The 21,523-nt window shown below is 47.9% G+C and overlaps 1 protein-coding gene across 1 annotated transcript; it reads right to left on the minus strand.

The window, feature by feature from the left end:
* Positions 1 to 428: 428 nt before the first annotated feature.
* Positions 429 to 8,017, minus strand: LYZL4 (lysozyme like 4). The gene is made up of 4 exons (XM_037148356.2): positions 7,879 to 8,017; positions 7,618 to 7,767; positions 6,093 to 6,174; positions 429 to 498 (listed from the first exon to the last, which is right to left on the minus strand). The coding sequence occupies exons 1-4, from the start codon at positions 8,015 to 8,017 to the stop codon at positions 429 to 431; spliced, it is 441 nt and encodes a 146-aa protein (XP_037004251.1).
* Between the last annotated feature and the right edge of the window lie 13,506 nt (positions 8,018 to 21,523).

The following is a 21,523-nucleotide window of genomic DNA, read 5'->3' on the forward strand; positions in this document are numbered from 1 at the left end:
CCCTCCCATCCACCTGCGTGTCTCTACGTGGTCACATGCTGGCCTGGGGGCCTCTCCTCTGCTCTTCTTTCTTCCACTGCCTCTTTGCTTTTTTTCTCCACTTCATATTTAGAAACACATCTTGTTTTCCAGATCGCTTCCTTCCTTCAAATCCTCCATCTGAGACTAAGTAATAATAAATCATAATAATGATGGTTGTCATGGTAACGATCACACTATAATCATACAAGTGGAGATCTTTGGTCCACGTGGAGAAACTAGCTGGTTTATTTTGCATCCTGCACCCCTGAGTGAAGTAAACGCTTGTCCTTCTCCATCTGGAGCTGTCAAGTGGTGAGACAATCAACAGGACGGAGTAAAGGCAGCACCCAGGAAAGCATCTTTATTCAGAAGATGCACCGGGAGGGTTGCGAGGGCTGCCCCGGCCGCTACAGCTTGCATCCATCCAGCCACCGCGCCAGAGTGTCCGAGTTCTGGCAGTTCAGCGTCCAGGAGGGCCTGCAGCAAGCAAAGCCAAGGAGTCAGAGCTCAGGATCTGCAGGGATCCACAGCCCCCGCTGGCCTCTTTACAGCCCGGCCCGGCCCCCGAGGTGCTTGAGTGTGCCACCCCTGCCGTGAGCATGCTTCTCCAGGCTCTTGTGCACCTCGAGTATGTCTCTTGCTGCATCCGCCACATTCTGACATGAATGCTGGTGTTCCCTACATCCTCACGCTCACCCCTACCCTCACCCCCAATGAACGCACCTCTTTCCACAAATCCCACCCTGGGAGATGGGGAGGCAGGACTGTGAACTGCAAAATTCTCCCCAACCCTGCAAGGTCAGTATTGTGACCTTCCCTGAAGTTGAGCGTCAAAGTTCTGGGGCTGGCCCAGGGTCATATGGTGAGCACTTGGAGGTCCCTAGGTCTGAAATGGGAATCCCCGGGCCCTAGGCCAGGGCCTCGTTCACCTCTCCATGCAGCTGCTGCACCCACCACCTTCCGAATCTCCTTGCAACTCCTCAACCTGCCCAGGTCAGCTGAACTAAGCTTCTCTAACCTCACTCTGGTGCCCTCAAAGTGATCCCCATTTTCCCAGGCCCTGTGCAAGCACCCAGAACCCAGGTCCTCTCGTCCCAGCCTAGAAGCTGTGGGAGGAACCAGGCCAGCTGCAGGCCTTTGGAAGTCTGTTTAGTGAGTCCCGTCCCTTAGCCTGGCAGAATTCCATGACCCTTCCAGGGTCACAGGTCCCACAGTCAAAGAGGGGCTCTGGCCCCTGGTCCCTCACAGATATGGAGCAGCAGGAAAGCATGCAGATACACACATGTCATATTTTCAGGAACCACAAGGCTGTCCGTGGCCCGACAGGTGCTGCAGGGGACCCTTGTGGCATGCAGGGTCTGGTCTCCCCCCTTCGCATTGGCCCAGCTCTGCATAGCCGCCAACCTGAGCTTTGGGAAGCATGTGGCTGCTTATTAGCTTAGTACGAGCTCACTTCACTGGGAATTCTGAGCAAGTAAGAGGCCTCCATCAGCCTGGCCCAGCACCTCTGTACTTAGTGCTGTACAATCAAGACGGTTTCAGCTCATTAGTGCTTACCCCAGAGAGTGGGCCAAGCTTCCAAAGTCATTGGCAAGTCAAGACTATGCGTGAAAGATATGGTAAACATGCAGAAGATAGGTAACATTAATGAAGGGACTTCCACTTTAAAACACCGTCTATTAAATCAGCGAGGAAAACGGGTTAATGGGCAAGCAGTGTTGAGAACACAGACTAGCCATTTGAAACACATAAAGCTGATCTCTACCTTACTTCATATACCAAAAATAAATTACAAGGCCAACAATTTCACAGTAAAACCATCAAACCATGGAAATTCTATTTTGTAATTGAATAACAAAAACTTAATGTAAGATTTATTGTGTGCCAGGCACTGTCTTAATACAGAGGGAAACAAAGCTTCATTTCTTTATCATCTTAGAGTATGAAAAACCTTTCTAACAAGATTTCATAAAAACTCAGAAGCTACACAAAACAAAGATTGCGGGATTTGGTTTTGTGAAAATGTGAAACTCCTAAATGATGAAAATACCATAAACAAAGTCAAAAGACATATAACAAACCTGAAAAAGTAGTTTACATAGATATGATGGACAAAGGTATAATAACCCTAGTTTATAAAGAACATGCACAAAATCAATAAAAACAAGAGAAAACACTATTATCCCGATAGAAAAATGAGCTAAGAATATGAATCCACACTTCACAGGAAAATTGCTAATAAAGACTGAAAAGATGCCCAACTTATTTTGTAATTTGAAGATACAAAGCAAAACAGAATGATATTTGACAAGTCACAGTCTCCAAAATCCACCCAAATTTTAACGCTCGGGGCTAATGAGCTAGAAGAACACAGACCCCTCCCACAGTGGAGCTGGAGGTACCCCACCTCTGAACGCCAATTTAACAATCTGTCTCCAACTTTTCAATGCATCAAATGGTTCCAACAAATCTACAATGGTTTCCCTAAGAATATGAGGGGAGGCCCCCCAAAACAGAATGTATTTATTAAAAATTTTGTATTTATTCTTACATGTTTAAATTGCAGTCACCTTCAAAGTACTTTTCATTTGATGCAATGCACCTATTGATACTTTTTTCCACTGCTCTAAACAGTTTTTGAATTTGTAGATTTTGATGCCTTCAACTCCTTTTGCCATCTTTTATTTCATCTATTCCACACTGGCAAAATGTTTCCCTTTGAGGACTTTTTTTTCATTGGGGGAAACAAAGAAAAGTTGCTTGGGGAGAGATCAGGTGACTAGGGAGGCTGGGGCATGGGGGTCGTGCCATTTTTGGTCAAAAGCTGCTGAACACTCAGCACACTGTGGGCATAAATCACCCATCATGAAATGGGCAAACTCGTTGAAAATCTTCCCCCCAAAATTCGCTGAAGTTGAATGAATTCAGCCTGCCACAACAATGCCAGTTGGTACACTGATACGAATGGGTTCCTAGAACACTCACCTAGCGGGGGAAGCTTGTACTACAAGGGACCTGCTCCTGAAAGATAATTCCGATGTATTTGGGTTCCCACCACTACACTTGGAAGAACATAAAAATTCTAAGAGCACGATGCTCACGTGGACTTGTTTGAAGCAGCGGCAGGAAGAAAAATGGAAACAACCTAAATGTTCATCAGCAGGGGCCCTGCAGCATCCACACAGCAGGGTACCACGCCACTGTCACAGGGATGGCACAGACTGCTCGGTGGAGGTTCGCCAGGATGTGCACGCTCTATTAATACGTGAGGGAAAAAAAGTTGGGTGCACCTCAGTGTGCCCATTGGGACTCCGTGTATATTTTTAAAATATCTGTGCATACATTTGTCTCTGGTTTATGAGACGTGGTAACAGTGGTAAGCTTCAGGAGGCTGCTGATAAGTTTTTTTGTTTTTAAATATGCATGTGTCATTTTATTTTTAGCAAGAATGAATTTTAAAAGTTTTAAGAACTCTCTAAAATGCCTTCTGGATAATGGCTCCAAATGCAGCCTTGGTCTTTCAAGAAGCATTTAGGGGTCACCTGTTATGTGCCAAGTGTAGGGCTAGAGTCTGGAGATACAGAGACAAGGTAAAGACAAAAATCTCTGTCTGAACTTGGCTCCAGACAGAAAAGACCAAAAAAGCTAAAACAAAAGCCCTGACCTCTGAGGTGGGCACATCTCGTGTTGCCAGATTCTGGAGGAGGTCTCTGAAGCCTACCGGACCTATGGGTTATGGTAAGGAAGACCACTCAGGCTTCACTAGAGGCAGGAGTCTGCCTGTCCATCTGCTCCTCCTCCCCTGGCTGACCCTGCTCAGAAACCCATGTCTGTCCCCATGGGAGAACTGGACAGCATCCTGAGGTGGCCTTCTCCATGACCAGAGCACCAATCCTCTATGTAAACCATGCCCATCTCTTTGAAAGCTGAAGTTTGGAAAAGTGCAGACCCAGAATCAATTCCAGCACTGTGGAAATGAGAGAGACAGAGAGAAAGAGAAAGAGAAGAGAGAAACATCAACCAGTTGCTTCCCATATGTGCCCCAGCCAGGGATCAAACCCACGACCTAGGTATGTGCTCTGACCAGGAATAGAACCTGCCACCCTTTGGTGCACAGCATGATAGTCCAACCAACTGAGCCACCGGCCAGGGCAGTTTCCTCATTTTAACAATGGGGCTAACTCACTGCAGAGGTATCTGTGAAGATTAAATGGTGGTTTTTATGTGATTGCACAAAGCCTACACATGAAAGCAGCCAAAAATTGTAGCTATCATGAAAGGATTTCCTCTATTGTAGGATGTCTTCTATTGCAAGATGCAGCAATGATTTATTAATGACTTTGGGAAATGACACATCAATTGCAAGACAAACCCTAATTGCCACTATATTAAGCTGTAAAATCTGGAACTATGACATTGTCTCTAGCTCTCCCTGCAGACAATGCCCAGAATCAACCAGGAAGTCCATGATGAGATGCTGGCTAGAGGGGAAGGCAGCAAAGGCAGGGGAAGGTGGAAATTGGCGGTGGCGCAGTGTCTACTGGACAATGCAGACCCACCACGGAGGTGATAGCAGTGTATCCTGAGAATAGAGAGTTTTAATATACTCCAGATGTGCATGTGCACCAAAATCGCCAAATTGGAAACTGGGCCAAGAGATGTGCACACCAATCTATGCTGACATGGACATCTAAGAAGAGGGTCTGACCCAAGTAACAGTGAGTGAAGACAAAAGAAGTCGTATGACCCATCTATTTTGCAAGCACTGAACATGAGTAAATCTGTCCTTATTCAAGTAAGGAGAAAACTAACATGGGACCTATGGGAAAACATTACAAGAAGAAAGAGGGGAATTACAATGAAATTCAGAGAAACATTCTTCTGAAGACAGCATATGCAGGATCCAGAAGTAAATTTGTTAAAACTGATATTCTCAATAAGATGCAGCCAGACATGATTTCTGGAAAAAGCCCATGGGAGAAAAGACATAAAAAAGACAACAGTTTGAATTTTAAAAAGAAGAAGGATGGACCACCACAGAATTGCTAAGAAACTAAAAATATAATAACCAAATATTCAATACCTACTTATGATTTTAAAAACTTAACAATCTGAAAATGAAAAAAAAACCACTTTTAATCTGATTAATAGTATCTCAGAAAACACCTCACTCAATGATAAAATGTTGAACTTCTTACTGCAAGATTGGGAATGCAACAAGAATGCCATTACTACAACTTCTATTCAACATTTATTAGAGATCCTATCCAATGCAACAAGGTAGGAAAAAGAAAGAAAAGTATTGTAGAGCCAAATGTGAAAGGTAAAACAATGAAGCTTTTAGGAATAGGCAAAGATTACTTTAAAATAAACAAAAATAACCATAAAGAGAAAGCAATGATAAATTAGACTACATTAAGACTAAGAGCTTGTGTTTATCAAGACTCCATTAGAAGGTAAAAAGGTAACCCACAGAATAAGAGAAGGTATTTGCCATACTTGTATCCAACAAAAACTCTTATCCAGAATATATAAGTAACTCCTAACAAATTAACAAAAGACAGATAGTACAACAGAAAACACCCTAATGGGATATCATAAAATGCAAAAGAAGATCAAATTGTTATTCGCCTTTCAAATGGCTGAGGTTTGTAGAGTGTAGTAAATAAGCATTTTACTGAACTATAAATGTTAGTGTAAATTGGTACAAGCTTGCTAGAGAGTCATTTCACAATGCATCAAGGATCTTTGAAAGTATTCAAAAACCCTTCTGGGAATATATATGTAAGAAATAATTGGATATACACAGAGATTTATTTCAAGGATACTCATCCTAGCATCCTGTATCACCCTACACAAGACATAAAGGAGGGGGGAAATGTTCAACATAAGGTAGTTTCACTGATAACTATTTTCTTCCTTCTGTGGTCTTGGGGTTGCAGAACTCAATGGCATTGTTCTGCTTAACTCGATGAGTAGGATCCCACAGATGTGCCACCAAACTTAACCCAAGATCAAGATGAAATGGGTGGAAGTCATTAACACAGAATATTTAAAGATATACCACTTACCATGCTCCCATTCCATCTTTTCCTTTTACAATTTTCTTGGCACATTCGATTGTTTTGTTTAAATTATTTGGATTCAGTAAAGCTGTGGAGAAAATAAAGGGGAATAATACCAAACCGCCACTGGGCCGCTAAGTCCAAGCATGTCGGGAAGGCACAAGGTGCTCACACTAGAGAGGCTTCCGTGTGACTCCAGGAATAAATCGATCCCTAGATTTTTCTCAGACAACATTGGGAGGTAGCAGGAGGAGGTCCTCTTATGCTAAATCAGTTGACTTTTTATTGTAATTCTTATAATACTTTCATTAAAAATATACGTGTACAGTGGAGATTCTGTGCTAGGCAACATAAGGAGTAGTGGAGCTAGAGAGACCAACATGAAAAAGTCCTTCTTTCTGAAGGTGGGTAAATATTACAGTGAATTATAATGCAAAGAATGCCTGGAGTGGTGGGGGGTGCAACTTGATGTGGGAGTGTTGAGTGAAAGCACCTAATTTAAGACTTGAAGGATCAGGGAAAAGGATTATCGGGCCAAGCAACATCTAAAGGAGTAGGTAAGGAAGTGGGGAGCTCAGGGAGGCACGGAAGGAAAACTCTTCCTGGCAGAAGGAGGGGCAGAGGAGAGGGCCTTGAGGAACCAGCATGGCTGTGTGTGCATCCTTCCATCCCCTCCTTGGACTGTGCAAACCAAGACCTCCCACCTGGGGCAACAGCACTACCCGCCTTCTTACCTGCACTACAGCCTCCCCCGCTCCTAGTCTGATCTGACTGCTTTTCTTTACACTATTACCTCTGTGCCCCCTAGCTGCCTGTAAAACAGAACTCCAGATCCTTGGCTTAGCCCAATTGTGCCCCATGTGACTTTCCAATTCTCCAACCTTACCTCCTGTTGCTCTTCTCCAAGACCCCACCACTCAAGACATGGCAAAGGGCAAGAGTCAAAGATAGTGCCCTCCCCCAGGGTGGGTGCCCCCCTCTGACACTCACAGTTTGGAGGACTTATGCATTTCCTCTGGCACTTAGTGGGCACTCAGTCAATTCTCATAGGATGAGTCAGTCTTGGGGAACCACCTCTTCTTTACCACAGGTACTTGGAAGCTCCCTCGTAGGGCCCCCTCCTGTCTCCTCCCAGGAACCACTCTGCCTGTTAAAGTGGCAGCTTCTGCTCCCTTGAACAGGAGTGTGGTGCCAAGTGTGGGTAACACCGGGCCCAGCCAGAGCCCTCAATACTCTCCCTTGGGACTCAGTGAGCTCTAATGGTCCCTCTCTGCTTCTTCTCAACATGGTGACACCTTCTCTGCCCACCTTCTCTGGGTGTCCACCACTCCATGCCAGGCCACCTGCTGTGCCTGGCTCATAGCCACCCTTGTGGCTTGTGAACCTGGCATCGCAGCACTGCCTCTGGGGGCCCCACCTTGGATTTGGCCCTGCCCCTCCCTGCTCCAAACTTGTCAGCTCTGGCCATCGGGAAGGCAGACCTCTTGAGTGCAATGACATGGCCCTCGTGGAATTGAAGGAGGGGACCTACCTGAGCAGGACACGTGGCAGAGGTTCCTCCCCTTGTCACACCAGTCAGGGTTGCGAATCTGGAAGAGGCCAAAGCCCGTGTAGGACTCACGCAAGTTCTCGTAGACAGCCACGGGATTGAACTTGCTCTCAAAGTAAGCCAGGCACACCCCTAAGATGGAACAAGAGGAGCGTATGGTTCAGGGGGACGCAGGAGTGGGGGTGCCTGGGCAAGGGGCAGGGAGTGGGGGTGAGGAGGGGGCACTGAGAGGGGCCTACTCACAGTTTTCAAGGCTGTAGCCCTCGAAATCACTCAGGCCTCCCTCGTGGAGCCGCTGGGCCACCACGCAGCGTCCCAAGACCTCAGCACCACTGGGGACCACCAGGCAGCTGATGAGGGAGAGCAATGCCGATGCCTCCATCTCCTCCAGGCCCGACGGCCAGGTGAACGGGCGGAGTCACGGATGACGTCTACCAAGGTCCCACGGTCACTGGTTCCTCTGAAGGAAATGACGGCTACTGTGGGGGTGGGGCGCACCGCTCAGCGTGTTCAGAAAACGGCTTAACCATGACCTATTAGTTCTCCGCGGCCAGTGATTGCCAACTGGGATAGCTGGGCCCCCCTCCTCTTTTTAAGCTCTTATTTTCTAAGGGAACTGCTCTTTTGAAGGTCTCTCTCTCTCTCTCTCTCTCTGCTGCCCACACACATACATCCTTTCCCTTCAGCAAAACCCAATGGCTTCCTCTTAGTTTGTTCTCACTCATTTCTCTTTCCCATTGGTTACTGATGCTGAAATCCTTTCTTTCCCTTTATTGTGGAAGTAGAACTGGCTCATGAAATGCATTTGGGGAAGCAGAAGAATGATGAAGTACATCCCTCACGGTCCCAGCCCTGGAGCACAAGCCCGGCCGTTGTACCGAATGACCCTCCTCCTGGAAGCTAGTCTGCGTTGGGGTCTCCGCCCATACAGTCTAGTCACCAGGTCACACTCTGCCGAGCGTCTGTTGCTGTCCACACAAGGAGACAATCCCAGGTCTAGCCAGACCTGCCACTCATGAGCTGGGTCATCATCAGCCACAGCAGAGGTGTCACTTAGCCCCACAGTGTCCCAGCCTTCTCATCTATAGGAGGGGTCAGCGGGGTGGGGTGCAAGTTCTGGGTGCTCAGAGAATTAACTCTCGAGTTCGTCCTCCGTTTCTGCTGTCCGCACCTCATCACTACAGGGCAGGTGACGCCCAGCCTCCTGGGCTCCACCTCTGCAGGCTGACTCCTCCCAGTCGTGCTTTCTACTGAGTGAGGAGTGTCCCCAAAGCATGTAGGAAACGTCCCTTTGAGAATGCTGCTAGCTCCCTCGTCCTCACCATGGCAAATCCACCCTTGGCTTTCTACGCCCTCCACCATCTGGCCTTTTGCTGGTCTCCTCCATCAGGAGGAACCAAATCCATCAATGCCCAGGTGGCCTCTCTGGGCCTCTCTGCCCCTCCCCACACCGCTCCCTCCACACCTGAGCTCCTGCTCCTTCTTACTGCGGTGTCTTCACTCATGGTTCTGCCCAAGCACAGGGCCCTACTGGCCACCCCCCCCCCACCGATGTTGTTCCATTTTGAGATCTCCACCCCAGATGTCCCCTCCTTGAAGCCCAATGCAACCCTTCAAGAACATTCCCTCTCTGTAGCCCTTGTTGCCCTCAGAATCACTTCTATAATAGCTAGCCAGTGACTGTCCTATTCTGTGCTATGTCCCGTCCCTCGGGCTGGAGTGTGCAATTGGAAATTACAATGTATCTCCGTCTTGGCATGCCCTTACAGCCCTAATGATGCATAAGGATAATCAATTGAGCAATTAATTGTGTCCTCCTGTTTGTCATCCTCTAACCTATATTCACCTACACCAGGGATTCGCAACCTTGACACTTGGGCTGGAAAATTCTTTTTTGGGGGGGGCTTTCCTGTGAATTGGAGATTGTTTAGGAGCACACCTGGCCTCTAGCCACCAGGTGTTCCACCCCCTCAGCTGTGACTGCCAAAAAATGAATCCAGATATTGCCAAGTATCTCCTGAGGGACAAAAACTGCCCCTCTGTTGAGAACCAATGACTTAAATGTCTAACTTGGGCAAAAGTTAGAAATCAATTAGCATATTCATAAATTAGAAGAATTGCACTTTTAGGCATTTGTTTCAACTCTCAATTTGCGTGATTAATTACAGACGTGGCCAGGGCACCAAATACACATTGAGAAAGGCCTCGTATGTAAGTGCTCCGAGCTGGACCTCAGGTTGCCTGAGTCCAAATCCCAGCTTTGCCCCTCAGTAGCTGGGACCTTCCCCAGCTGACAATTCATCAGGAGCCTTGTCCCCCATTATTCCAAAACCTACCCACCTCTCACCATCTCCACACCGTCCTAGTCCAGGTCATCACCGCCTCTGACTTCCATCCAGGTTTCCCAACTGTTCCTAACTGACCCCCTTTATACCATACGCCACTCTTGCTCCCCTCTCCCCGTTCTCCACACAGCACTAGAAAGACCTTCTTAAAAACGTGTATTTCGTCATATTGCTCACCTCCAATAGACTCCCCTTGTACTTGAAGTAAGAGCCCAACTCCTCGACATGACCAATTTCACATTTCTCCCCCCCTTGTTCACCCTCACACCACCACGTCCACCTTGCCCGTTTTTCTCTGGACGTCCCATCAAATTCCCAGCATGGGTCATTTGCACGTGCTGTTTCCTTTGCCTGGAACATGATTTCCCCCAACCACCACGGAGCTTGCTCTTTCTAGACGTGCTCTCAGCTCAGATGAGCTCCCACCTCAAATAGGGTACCCGATCACTGCCCATCACAGACAACAGTTCTTGTTTTCTTCATAATAGAAGTGTAAGCTCCAGGGATGCTTATGGAAATCTGGTCTGTTTCGTTCCCCACTTTATCCCTAGAACTTAGAACAGAGCATGGTGCACGGAAAATATTCAGCAAGTCTCTCTGGAATGACTGAATGAACGAAGACCTACTCCTGTCAACAGAACTGTCGTCATGTAAGGGTACAGCTGAAAGGGGAGCCCCGAACAGGGATTTGTACTGGGGTCCACAAGAGCCTGGAGATGATTGGCTGCACACCACAGGGCCATACCTGCCCGGAGGCTGGTAGCTGTGGCCAATTGTGGGAGGAGCAGGAAATGAGGCTGCAGAGGAAGATTGGTGCCGGATTTAAACCCAGGCATGGCAGCCATTTGGCGTCTTTTGGGGACCACGTGGCTTGGGGGTCTTGTTGGGACCATGCAGCGTGGGTTAGAGTCAGGACCACACGGCCTTGGACGTGCTATTTTTTGTCACATGTTTGTTTCTGGGAGCCTGAATCATAAACTTCTACTTCTTTCCTGAGATACAGTCCCCCAGACTGGGCAGAGGGAGAAGGAAGGACTGTGTGCATTTGTGGGTATTCTAAAGAACTTTAGTCTGTGTAACTTTTAAATAAATAATAATTCCTTTCCTCTTCACAGATCTCTGGCTTTGAGAGACATCTTTCCTCTGGCAGCAGGCAAAGTGAACCTAGTATGGGGAATGAACCCACAAAGAAAAAGGGGGGTGTCTTTTATACCGTTCAACTCCCCACCCCGGTCTGTTCTGTAACAGTCAGATGAGCAGAAAGAGAATCTGCTGATGAGTGTCACCTGCAGCATCCTGGTTCCTGCCCACCATGCGCCTGCTTACCAGTCCACCAGTCTTTCTGCGGGTCCTGGGGTCTTCTTTCGGGGAGGGAAGGAACAGCCGCTGGGGCAGCTCCGGGCCCCGTTAAGGGAGGTTGCTCTCCCCCCAACTCAGTTCTCTGGATTTTTCAGAACCATTTACCTTCTCCCAAGAGTTTCTAAGCCATAAGTCCTTCTCTATGGCTGGCTCTTCCAGAATCTTTTCTATGACATCAACTGCCAGGCACCAGAACATTCTGAAGCAGGGAGTGGCCTGTCTCCATAGTGTTTGTATTTGTCTTCTATTGCGGCTGCAACCTGCGACCTGCAACTCAGCAGCTTAAACAACACAAATGTATTGTCTTCGAGTTCTCTCGATCTGAAGTCCGCCCAGAGTTGCATGGGCTAAAGTCAGGGTGTTGGCAGGGCCATGCTCCTTCCTGGGGGCTCTCCAAGAAGACCTGTTCCCTTGGTCACTAGCACTGTTGGCAGAACAAAGTTCCTCGTAGCTATAGGACCTGGCCCCATTTCCTTGCTGCCTAGCTGGTGAGGGTCCTCTCCACTGTAGGGCCACCCACATTTCTTGGCTGTACGTCCCTTCCTCTAGGTTCCAACCCAGCAAAAATGAGTCAAAATCCTCTCAGTTTGACTCTCCCCTGCTTCTTCCATTGCTGTCTCTCTCTGACTCACCTTTGGTCTCTTCTCCCACTTTTAAGGACTCATGAGATAAGATTGGCTCACCCTGGCAAGCCAGGATGATCTCCCCATCTCAAGGTCTGTCCCTGACCTTAATCTCATCTGCCAAGTCCCTTTGCCATGTCAATAACATATTCTGAGGTCCCAGGGGTATGGCATGGACATCCCTGTGGGGGCATTATTCTGCTACCACAGCATTCTTCTGGGTCCCCCACAGAACGGCCTTCTACTGTGGAACAGTAGGAGAAGCCCCCATTTTTCTCCTCTACTGACAGTGGGAACATGGTCAAAGACATTTGCTCTTGGAGCCTAGGCAACCTCATCTGTGACCTGAGGGCATCAGAATGAATTATCTTTAAGATCCTTTCGAGCTCCGAAAAGTTAAGAGATGTTGAGATGAATCAGGATAATGTTGGCCTTTTGAAAACACACAAGTCCTTCTGGCTGACTCAGTTATGACTGGTAATTAGCTGATTGATAGAAAGCAATAAAGTGGAGGGGGAAAAATGTCAGGCCATAAAAACAAACTTAAACCCATAAATGCCCATTTGCACAACAATCGTTAGAGATGGCCTTTTCTCAGCAATGAGTTACTGACTGAAGCACGAAGTTTTTTTTAGGTCAGTGAGGCAGCTCTCTACATACTAATATGGAAAGAAATGTATGAAATTGTGATAAATTAGAAGAATGAGGCTCAAATCAGTATCCCAGTATGCTAACATTTTGCAAAACAGTAATAGGCATATTCGCTTGTTATGTCCTTGGAGAAATGGGCAAGACATTTTTGGCAATGCTTGACTATTATTTCAAAACAAGAAAGTAAATTACTTATTCAAATAATGAAACAAAATATTTTAAAAAATTTTAGTGGCAAAAGGAAAGTAGACTTCGAATAATCATTCTCATCCTTGTAGTTTTACTACACACATCTCGTCAAACAGTTTGGCAGCATGAATCTAATTAGAACTTCCAAAAACTAATTCATGTTAAAAATTAAGAAGAAGGGCTTAGACCTGTGCAAATAACCCAACAGTTGGCCTGTCACGTTAAGTCACGGTCTTAGCCGGACACTGCTCCTCCCACTGTATGAGACCAGGACATGCTATGCCTATGGTTTTCCATATCATTCTACCTTTAAAGGAGTAGTTGCTAAGCACAGACTATGTTCTAGGCCTGGGGTGGATCCCACTGAGGAACCAGACACAGCCTCTGCCTTTAAAGCAGAAAGAAACAGCCAGGCTAGTGGGGAGGACAAGCATGAACAGTATAATGTAGCGAGGCAAGGAAAGGAGGAAGCGAAAGTTCAGTGTGCACAGAAAATAGGCTGAATGAGCCTCAAAACTATGAGTTCAAACTGTAGGCCAAGAATAAGCTTCTGCCAATGGTTTGTACTGAACTTGCTTTTCTTGGGGACAAGACTGTCCCTGTCATTACAGAGAATGCTCCTGACCTCTGTGGTAGAAAGTCATACTTTGCCTCCACAGTGGAAGCATCCTAGATCTTCTATCTGGGTACCCCATCTCTCACTCACCTGTGGGCTGAGAGCTTCACCCATGGCTACAGGGTAGAGCATATAACTAGGCCTAAGCCAATAGGCACATTCTGTTCTTCTGGGAACAGGGATTGGTTCAGGAATGATCAAGTGACCTAAAGCTGGACCAATCAGAGAGAAGCTTAGGATTTTGATGGAAACCACTGGAAGAGAGGCATGTCCCACTGTCTCTAAATCTGCGAGGGAAATACTAGAGCTTCTGAGGCCATTGTATCATCATGCAATTAACCCTGCAGCTGCCAGGGGTCTGGCATGATGTGCCCTGATATCACACAGGGGAAGCTACACAACACCACCTTGGCGTCCTTACTGGAACTATTTAACCTGAATAATGATGGAGAAACAGACAAACTCTGGGACACAGATATTCTAATGACTAAGGGTCCTAAAATCTCCAAAGGACTCAGGATTACAAAGAATGGGGGAGAAGTCAAGGATTACACTTCACCAAGGGACACAAAAGTTGGTAAATAGCAGAAGTTTATAAATCTTTACTGGACATTAGATTTTTTTAAAAACCTAGCTATAAAGGACAGGTAAGGGCCATTGAAGCAGAGACTGTGCATGGGGTGGTGTTTAATTGAAATAAAACTCATTTCCTTAGGGTTCATAATGCTATTGAGGTTAAGAAGGCAACTCCTTGTTCTTGGGAAACTCAAAATGAAGGATTAGGGGTGTCCAACCCATGGCCTACGGGCCGTATGCAGCCCCACACAAAATCGTAAATTTACCTAAAACCTTTTTTTTTTTTTGCTCATCAGTTTTTATTAGTGTTTGTGTATTTAATGTGTGGCCCAAGACAACTCTTCTTCTTCCAGTGTGGCCCAGAGACGCCACAAGGTTGGACACTTCTCATAGGCATAAATGTCATGATGTGTGCCATCCACTTCCAGCGACAGAAAGCAAGAGTGGCAGAGTGATGGTAGCCAGACAACCTAGAGAGAGGCATAAAGGGGTTTATTACACCAGCACTTTATCTTTAAAAATAAGCTAATTTTTTAAGAATCTAAAAAAGAACTGGATCTCTCAAGTTAGTCCTGGCTCTCCCTCTTGTTCACTGTGTGACCTTGAGAACATCATTTATTTTTGCTTCAATTCTTCACCTGTAGAGTGGGGATAATAACAAAACTTATCTCATAGGCTTGTTGGGCAAATTAAGTGAGGTAAATATATGGAAAATGCTTAACACAGTGCTTGGCACATAATGTTCAATAAATAATGCTTTTAACTTTAAAATAAGAAGAAGAGGAAGGATGTGAAGAAGAAGAGAAATAGGAGAGGAAGAAGGAAGAGGAGGAGGAGGGAGAGAAATAAATGAAGGGGAAGAAGGAGGAGGGAACAGGGGAAGGGAACAATGGCTTCCCTTGCCCTCTCCAGCCAGTGGTGTTCCAGCACACCAGTGCGTCTGACCCAGTTTGCTCAGGAAGACAACAAAGAAGAGGATGCTGCCCGGGGAGGAGGACAAAGTCTCCCCTAGGCAGGATGATCTAGGTGTTGTCTCAAAGCTTTCATGATAAATTGACTAGCAGCCTGAATTATAAAGGCAAAGCTTTTAACAAAGCCATAAACAAAAGATGCTTAACTAGGACCACACCGACCTCCCAACTCCAGCTGCAACCTTTCCTGGGAATAGCAGAGGACAGACTAGTGTCACCCTTGGAACCACTGGCTGCTCATCTTTCATTCCCCAGGCTTTGTGACTCAGGGAAAAACATGGTATTCACCTCCTTGGTCCACGTTTTCCAGCAAAGCTGTTGGGACCTCTCCTCCCACAAGCAGAGAGCACTTGAATGTACATGAAGGCCACCTTCCGCTCTGAAATGCAGACATGTGTGCGTAAGGGGGACCCTGCCAGCTTTGGTTTTTCACAGGATCATTTGTCAATGATAATCCAACTGTTACCACTGGTATTTAGCTAATTACCAATAAAAGAAAGGGGAGCAGAGGGACTTAGATATTGAGCTTGATAAAATGGGGAGCATGAGACTGTTTACTTAGCCAAAACCTGCAGCTTCACGCTCCAGGGATCACAGCATTGCTCTGCCAAGGAGATCAACACTTCCCCGGCTCCAGTACCCAATTGTTGTGGGGGCACAGGGGGAGGTGCTTCACCAAATAGACCTGTCAATCTGACTAGAGGGTGCACCTATCAGAAGTCTGTGAAAACTTGGGAAATTCACTGGCCAACTTGAAAAAGCTTCTGGTCTCTTCCGAGTCCAGGATAATATAATCCCAGGGAAGGAAAAGACTGTGCTCTCTCGCTCTCTGTCTCTTTCTTTTGCCTGTGACCTACACTCGCACAGTACACTTGCCTGATCGGTCCATGGCCATGTGGCCCATGGCCACGAGGACTCCACCCCCAGGGTCCAGGAGGGAGCCCGAATACTGCAGCACAGCAGTGGACTGCAGTTGGAAACACACGTTAAACTGACCAGATGCTGGACTGGACTTTAGCATGGAGCATAAATTCTGGACGCTGGCTTTTGTGTTGGCCTTACTGAAGACTCAGTTGGTTGTTTCCCAGGATGAGACAAATGGAGATGGGACATTAGGAAGTCAGGAGGGGAACCCCCCCTTGGTTTTATGTCATCAATAAAATTTACCACAAAACCCCCATCTTCCCATATGAGTCTCAGGAAATTCTTTCTCTTGTGACACCATGAGAACTCCACTTCCACCGATAACGTGACAAGGAGACAGAGTTGGCTGCTTCAAGTCCCACGTCCCTTGCAGGAGCCAGGAACCCCAAACTGGGGCCTATCTCAGCCACTTCCAACTCAGAGAAGGGGAGCCAGCCCTGAACCCCTGAGCCTCATTGCTCTCAGTTGCCCCTCAGTTTGCCTAGCCCTTGGCCCTCGCTGGACTTCTCTGGAGCCGTCCCCAACAGATGGGTCTCCATCTGCTCTGCAGACATGGCCAGATTACACAGCCTATAATTACTTCTGTATCTATGTCAATATCTGCATCTATATCTGTATGGCGTCTGCAAAAAAAATTCCTGGACACAAGACAAGATGCTGACCAGTCAACCCTGAAGACACTCGAACACATCTGGGTCGAAGTTCCCTTTGAAATAATCTACTTTTCCTGCATTCCAAATTGTTTCTGGCTATGGAACCCCTGGTGAAAAGCAAACTCACGCAGGAGACCTCACTGCTAGCTCACATTCCTTGCTTCCTTTTCAAGGGGTCCATGGGGCCATATCGGGGCTTGAGGATGAGGCATCCAGTCCATCGTGTTATTCATACCTGAGCAAGACAGAAATTCTGACACCTACAGAAAGAGGGCCGAGGTCAGATTTTGGTTCATCTAGCCAAAGCCCTTCCTAAAAGAACCCTGATAGAATTTTGGGCAAAGACCCCCAGGTTGCAAAGAATGTGGGACCAGCTCCTGACCTGGTCGGTGGTTGTATGCCCCATTTCTGACCAGTAAGAGGAAGGGGGAGTACACGGAGGAGGAAATGGGGCTCCTGGGGGTGATCTTCCCTGGGTCAGAGGCAAAGGACGGAGCCCCTGTTCTAGGCTGCCTGCTTCCCCTTTGAGCTCAACGGTACAAGGCATAGTGTTTGGAGGTTGCTGCTCCCATTTTTTCACAGGAAGGGACCTAGAGAATGGCAGTGCGGTCAGCTCCGAGCCTGGCATCGCTGATCTCTGAGTTGATATCAGCAGCCGCCCCCTCCCCCAGACATCTTATGCAAGAAGCCCAAAGCTCGGTGGCGTGACTCGTCTTCAGCCACGTACTGTGCTTGCTGCTGAGAGCACCTCTCATTGATTGGAGGGATTTGTGTAAACCTGCCACACATTTACCTTCCAGTCCAAGCATGTTCAGCTGCGGTGTTGCTTATCTAGTTTAAAAACATTCGGCTTCATCTGAAACGGCATCTGGAAGAAAAGAGCCCCGCTTTTGTGGAGTCCCTGGGAGCTCATCGGAGGCAAAGCCCACTTGCAGCCTTGAGACATGGGCAGGGACCTAGCGGCGTTCTTTTATGAACCCTCTTCTTGTTACCTGTGTGGGGACAATGACTCCCTCGGCCACCCACAGGGCATCAAAATGGAAGGAGAAAGACAGCAGGCTGTGCCAAGAGAAACCCTGAGCAGGGAGCAGGCAGGGGACCCGTCACGACCAAGTCCGGGCATGATGGGAGGCAACATTGTCCCGGGGCGGGGGGCTTGTGAGCCCTAATCACCAAGGGGCTGAGAAAAACCAGTGGACGGGGCGACCATCTGTCCCCATTTGGGTTGAGGGTTTTAAGGGTGCAGGACTTTCTGCGTTAAAACTACAAGAGTTCTCTAAAAGTAGTTACTTCGATACGTGAGTCACGCATGAGATGGGGCCGCACCTCCTCACTCCCCGCTCCACCCCTTGTACCCCACCACGAGGGAGAGAAGCAGCAGAGCCAGCCCCGCCTGGGGTCCGGCCGATTCAGGGCTGGGTCCCACGTCCACCTGACTCCAGTGGCCATCCTCTCAAGTCCATGCTCTGCAGCTTTTTGTCCCAGGGACAGAGGCCTGGGGGAGGCCTGACCCCGCCTTTCCAGCTGTGTGACCAAGGACAAGACACTTCACTCTTCGGACCTCAGCTGGTCTGGCTACAAAATGGGCATAGAAGTAGAGCTGACCTCACCAGGCAGTGTGGAAAGTTCTACGTGCCAACGTCTCCATGAATGTGAAGGACAAGGGGAGGGGTGTCCAGGAGCCCGGTGCAGAGGACGCATGAGCCGGCCAGATGGGGGATGAGAAGGAGCTGGAGGCTGGGGTGTCCCTGGGGCTGCCCGTCAGAGCCACCCAGGGAATCACCCCCCAACCAGATGACCCTGAGATCTGAGCGAACACCCAGGCCTCGGCGGCTCTGCAGCCCCCCAGGCGACTCCAGGGGGCAGCCAGGGTTGAAGCCATTGGCCTAGCACTCGCTTTTAATTTTTCATTTGTTGGTTCACAATAGTTTCAATTAAACTTATGGAGACAACATTTAACATCATATACACTTCAAAACAATTCTTCAAAAAGTGAACATTATAATTCACTCTCTGTATCATCTGTTCATGCTCACCACCAAAATTCTACCCCATTCGCCCTCCCCCCAACCCACCCTTCTCCCATCTGGTAACCGCCATTTCTGTTATCTGTATCTGGGGTTCGTTTTGGGTTTTAGTTCATTTTTTGTCATTGTTTTATATTCCACATGTGAGTAAAATCCTACAGCATTTGTGCTTTTCCTTTTGACTTATTTCACTTATCATAAATCCACCGTGGATGGACCTTGAAGGAACATCGGGGTCCCTGGGAACTTGTTAGAAACGCAGAGTCTCAGGCCCCGCCCCAGACCTGCTGCATCAGATTCTGCATTTGAACAGGATCCCTGGGGGATTCGTGTGCACCTTTACCACCTAAGCACCCCTGAGCTGGCCTGCGGGTCCTACAGATGGGAAAAGATGTGAAATGCTAGGCAGGCTTTGAACCTGATTAAAACCCAGAGCGTGGGTTGGAGGGGAAATGAGGGCTGGCTATTTACCCCAATAACCTCATCTCCTGGCCAACGCAAAGGGCACGGGCAGCGGGGCTCTGTGTGTGTTTAAACTTAAGTGAATCCGCGATTGTGGCTGCTCAGGAAGTGGAGGATTCTGCCGGCAGCCCGGTGTTTGCTCATCCGCCACTATATCAGCCAGAGGACTGACATTATCTGGTGTCAACAGGGCACACGCTGGGCCCTGGCCTGGAATTAGCAGAAAAATATCAGCCTGCGTGAGGCCTCAGCATCATTACAGGGAGATAATTCCTGGAGATCTTTCCACAGCCAGGACGAGCCGCCCCATTTCCCGGCAAACGGGCCACTGAGGCCACCTCTGCAGAGAGCAGGTGCTGGCCAGGCTCCAGGAAGGGGCGTGAGCTTGCCCCTGTGACAGGGCGTGGGGCCACCTCTGCTGCGGCCCCAGACGTGGGGCTTTCTTAGGAGAAAAAAGAGGGGGGTGGTCTCTGGCTTCTAGAACCTGAAGCAATGATATAAACTAAATTCTACTCAGTATTTGCTACCTCTGGTAATCCCAGTGGGTTTACCATCATTTCATAAAAGGCAGCCAAAAGGCCGATGCTACGTCTCATATTGAAACCACTCAAGTTGACAGTACAAATATGTACAAGTCTCAGTTTAAAAAAAAAAAAAGCATTCCAGCCCTGGCTGGTGTGGCTCAGTGGATTGAGTGCTGGCCTGCAAACCAAAGTGTTGCTGGTCTGATTCCCAGTCGGGGCACATGCCTGGGTTGCGGGCCAGGTCCCCAGTAGTGGGTGTGCAACAGGCAACCACATGCTGGTGTTTCTCTCCCTCTCTTTCTCCCTCCCTTCCATCTAAAAATAAATAAATAAAATATTTTTTAAAACAAAGCATTCCAGTCTTGTTCAATGTCCACCATTATTATCTCAGAATAGCCAGCTCTTTAAATGGGCCCTTTGACAATCTAATAAAAAAGGTGGGCTCTCTCCCTGAAAAGCAGACGTAAACACAGAAGTGTCAGTACAACTTCAGGGAACGCACAGGCCCCTGGACCACTTCCCAGTGTCCTGGATAAGACTGAAAAGGAGTTCAGGTTCACTTCCCGTCATTCATTCACGCTTATCCTGATAATGCCATGCTTACCTCTTCTAGGGCCTCCCCACTCACTTCCAGCCCCTGTGCTCACGGTGGGAGCACGTGACCCGGGCCTGAGCCAGAAAGTGCATCCCGTTGCCCTAGCTAAAGTGACCTGTTCAGGGACAGGCCCTGGGACCCTTTCAGCACCAAGAAGACTCAGTGAAGATTAAAGATAAGCTCTTTGCTCTTCTTTCCCATTGATGTGAAGCAGGAAGGCTATGGGCACGGCAGCACCCCCCTGGGGACCCCGGGGGCCAGTGTTTGTGAGGGTGGACCCAGCACAAAGTAAGCGGAGCCCAGAGAGGAGGAGAGAAACCAGGTCCTGAACACGCCCTGAGGCTCTGCCACATCTGTCCCTGGGCAGGTCAGCAAATAAACCCCGTGAGCCAGGCTTAGCCCAGCGTGAGACGCTTGCGAGCGAAAGGTTTCTGATAGATAATCTTCATTAGTTCCCTGGATAGTGAGATGGTTCTTCATGCACCTGCCAACTAGACAAACACTGCCTTTGCGCACAAAGGTTCTTTATGACCTTATGTGGGCCTTTGCGTTTCAGTAAATCTCTTTATTACTACAGTTAATCCTCAGTTTCTCCCAGATGCCTTTATAAATAAACCCCTTCCGATACAAGGTTCCTTCACTCATGAGTACCGGTAATGTTTAACGTGTATGCAGACTGACAAATCCCAATGTTGCAAGAAATGAATTCCATAAATCCTATTAAAGCAGCCTAGCCGGAGGCCCAACTTCTGAGAAACTACTTAATGAGCATTAAAAGATTTGACGCTATAGTCGTGATTAAAAGCAACCTTTGGTAAGATTATTTTTAGGCCCTGAGGATACACATGTCATTTTTTCAGACCATAGAATGTTGACTTCCAGCGAGCCAGCCCGCTCCCCAGTGCAGGTGGATTCTCTACAGCCTCATGGACAGGGTCACGCCGTGCAGTCGGTCTGGTCTCTGCAGCCAGGCCAACCCAAGGTCAAACCCTGCTCCTCCTCTTATTCATGCCCCTCTGAGTCCCCCTCTACAAAAATGGGTGTATTAACCCCTCTCCGGGAAAGCCACTGAGAGAGTTTGAGGATTTGAACCCCAGCCCCCTGCAGATTTCAGGTTCAACCCTTTGTCATCCACAAAGTACTAGGGCACCTACTTGTTTTAAAAATCAATCAAGAATCAAAGATGCATCCTGCTTCTCCCATGCACACTGTAACTCAGGGGAACAGAAAGTTGAGCCCAGGAGTTGCAGAAGAATTTCAGCTAATAAGTGAAGAAGAGCCTCACCATTTGCAACCCCTAATGAAGTCATGGATTTGGGCACAAGTGGGTCATCAGTGGTCCTGCGTGGATCTCTCCTGCTGAGTAATTTGCC

Source organism: Artibeus jamaicensis, unplaced genomic scaffold (assembly GCF_021234435.1).
Source record: "Artibeus jamaicensis isolate MK-2021 breed Jamaican fruit bat unplaced genomic scaffold, CSHL_Jam_final contig_519, whole genome shotgun sequence".
In the NCBI taxonomy this organism is placed as follows: Eukaryota; Metazoa; Chordata; class Mammalia; order Chiroptera; family Phyllostomidae; genus Artibeus; species Artibeus jamaicensis.